General features: G+C 52.1%; 1 protein-coding gene across 1 annotated transcript; it reads right to left on the bottom strand.

The window, feature by feature from the left end:
* Positions 1 to 886: 886 nt before the first annotated feature.
* Positions 887 to 2,974, bottom strand: LOC127903067 (uncharacterized). The gene is made up of 4 exons (XM_052443723.1): positions 2,395 to 2,974; positions 1,262 to 2,040; positions 1,023 to 1,156; positions 887 to 902 (listed from the first exon to the last, which is right to left on the bottom strand). The coding sequence occupies exons 1-4, from the start codon at positions 2,972 to 2,974 to the stop codon at positions 887 to 889; spliced, it is 1,509 nt and encodes a 502-aa protein (XP_052299683.1).
* Between the last annotated feature and the right edge of the window lie 268 nt (positions 2,975 to 3,242).

Raw genomic sequence — 3,242 nt, 5'->3', positions numbered from 1 at the left:
TAGCGGGACCCGGAGCTTACAAGCTGGTCCGCGCGGACGGCCACGAGGTGAAACGCCCATGGAACGCAGCACACCTCCGGAAATACTTCCAGTAAGACTTGTTCACGTTTGAAAGCTATTTTCGCTCATGTTCATTATCGTTTATCTTTCACGTTTTATGTCCGAACAATTTCATGTAAGTCAAATCCTGCCATTAATGGAACGTCGCGCAATTTCATTCGCTCGAAACCGAGAAAAACCCAAGGCATGCAAAGGCTCGCCAAGTCTCAAAGCCTATCTTATGGCGAGACAGAAGCCAAGCATGCCAGGATCTGCTCGACCACGAGAAGGCGAGCAGACTCCCAAAACATTCGAAGAAATTCCCAAGGCATGCAAAGGCTCGCCAAGTCTCAAAGCCTATCTTATGGCGAGACAGAAGCCGAGCATGCCAGGATCTGCTCGACCACGAGAAGGCGAGCAGACTCCCAAAACATTCGAAGAAATTCCCAAGGCATGCAAAGGCTCGCCAAGTCTCAAAGCCTATCTTATGGCGAGACAGAAGCCAAGCATGCCAGGATCTGCTCGACCACGAGAAGGCGAGCAGACTCCCAAAACATTCGAAGAAATTCCCAAGGCATGCAAATGCTCGCCAAGTCTCAAAGCCTATCTTATGGCGAGACAGAAGCCAAGCGTGCCAGGATCTGCTCGACCGCGCGAAGGCAAACCGAATCCCAGGCATTGGAAAATCTTCAAAGGCATGCGGCCAAACCCTGAGCCAAGCGGGAACTTGCTCGTCTAGACGAAGACAAGCAGATTCTCAAGCGAAAATTAATTCGTAATTACAACACAAGAAAGTAATCAAAAAATATTTTATTAATTTGTTAATAATTAACAGAGGGGATAATCTTCATAAACATTGTCCACTAGAACAAAAGAAATATATCAAAAAGACGGCAGATCAGTGAGCCGAGCAGCATCGGTTGGCTGAACCTCCTCAGGTGCGGGGGGGGGGTATCGCCAGTTGCGTCCGGGGGGGTGCTCGCCTCGCCAACTTCAGCAGGGACTGCACGAAGAGGTGAGTTTCCTCCTCAATCACGATCGGCTCTACCCCCTCGGCATCTTCCTTGGCCGCCTCCTCATCCATATGCCGAGCGACACCAGCTGCAAGGTCATCCACCTTCAGGTCAGGGTGTTGCTTCCCGAGGACGGCCATGATGCAACGATAGGAATGCCGAAGTCCCTGGTCGTACTGGTTGTCGGCCTCCCTCTCCAAGTTCTCGACCTGAGCCCGGTGGGAGTCACGGAGAGATTCGAGCTGAGCCTCATACATAGCCTTCTGCCTTTGCAGATCCTCCTTGACCTTGGTAAGCTCCTCCTCGAGGGTAATGGCTTTTACTTGAGCAAGTGATTCTTGCTCTATCAGCTTCAGATTCTCGAGATTCAGCTCCGATGCTTTCTTCTCGGCAACGTCAGCTCTGCTCGTCGCCGATTGAATATCCTCCTTCATCTTCCGGTCATAGCGGCCAACCTTAGCCTTGTAATAGGTGGTCATGCAGCTGAGGTGGAAAGCGCTATGCTGCATGGCCCCCACCAGCTCACCCAAGGTGCGGCCGTCAAAGTCCTCCAGGTCCTTATTGCTCACGGATTTAGTAAACTCATTGAGGTAAGGGACCAGTTGTTCCGCTCGGCTGTCAGGTAAGCGAGATCGAGGCCCGACAGGAGGAGAAGAGGTAGCAGGATCTGTGGCTACTCCACTAGCTTCCCCGACTTTTACAGGAGCCGGAGGTAAAATCTTCAAGGGTGGGGCCTGCTGCACGATGTTGGCCCGCTTTGCGGTAGGGGCATCCTTACTCTCGTCCCTCTTCGTGGTTAGAGGTCGAGAACGTTTTCGGGTCAGAGCCCTAATCACAGCGTCCTCCATCCTATGGCCAGGAAGTATCAAGCGAGACTCGAGCAAGTTGTATGTGGTTAACAGTTCCCGGCTCGAGCAGGAATTGACTAGCACAGCCTCTACCCGTTTGAGCTGGCCAGGTCGGAGTGGGAAATGAACGCCCCAAGAAACTACAACACAAACAGACACTTGGTTAGAAACAAGCCAATAAAACAAGAACAACTATGGATACAAGGCATCTGGAGCGAGCAGGCAACCTGGGACCGTGAAACGGGGTGGGACCCGATAATCCTTCCTGTCCATTTGTGCGACCTGACCCCAAGGACCCCCAGCAAAAAAGAACTTTCTCTTCCAATTCCCACCACCACCAGTAGGGAGGTCGGTTATAGGTTTCCTTGTCTTGGCGCTAGATTGGAAGTAGTACCAGCCGGCATCTTTGGGGCTGCTCTTTAGCTGGTACAGGTGCTTCACCTCATCAACCGTGGGCTCGCTTTGGCAACATCTGTCCCACAATATGAACAGACCAGAGAGCACTCTCCACCCATTGGGATTCAGCTGACCAGGAGCTAGATTTAGCCCGTTAAGTATCCGGGCAAAGTAAGGTTGCAAGGGACACCTCAGCCCGTACTTAAAGCTGTCCAGATACAGGGTAACATATCCCCTAGGAGGCCGGCTGGGAGCATCCTTCTTTCCCGGGACCTTGAGAGGTATCTCGCCAGGAATGCTATACCTCAGCCGGAGGTCCTCGAGCTCATCAAACGTGGTCGTGCACGTCATGTAATCAATAGCGTAATCCCGCGATAGGGCTCTACCTCCTATAATACTCCTCCCCTCGGGTCGCGGCGCCCCTGATGGGGACGCCTCACTAGAATCATCTCCTCGACCCTCACTCAAAGTATCCTCGGAGCCAGAAGATCCACCCTCACCATTACTCCCGCTCGTAGAGGTCGTTTGGGGAGACGTGCTCCTAGCACTAGTCCTGACACTAGACCTAATGGGCTCTAAGGGGATCTCGGGGTCAAAGGCGGGATCGGTGAGCAGACTGGGCAGGAAGTCCAACTCGTCGTCATCAACCTCAATGACCTTCCCTTTACCTTTCGACATTCCCTAAACTCTAACCACAACACCACCAACTACTACCCAAACGAAAGAAAAAAGAAGTTACCTACAAACTATCCGAGACCGAGGAGAGAGAAGTAATACCTGAAGTACTGCTTCAATCGGAGAAAGGCAAGGATGGGGACTTCGTGCCGGAACTTCTTTGCCCGAGAAACAGAGACGGAGACGGAGACGGAGTGAATGGTGAATATGCCGTTCGAGAGGATTAGGCTTTCCAAATGAGGACGGACTTTTGGGCTGCCAGCATATAACT

The sequence above is a fragment of the Citrus sinensis genome, chromosome 6 (genome assembly GCF_022201045.2).
Source record: "Citrus sinensis cultivar Valencia sweet orange chromosome 6, DVS_A1.0, whole genome shotgun sequence".
Lineage (NCBI taxonomy): Eukaryota > Viridiplantae > Streptophyta > Magnoliopsida > Sapindales > Rutaceae > Citrus > Citrus sinensis.
This window is presented reverse-complemented; position numbering and strand designations above follow the sequence as displayed.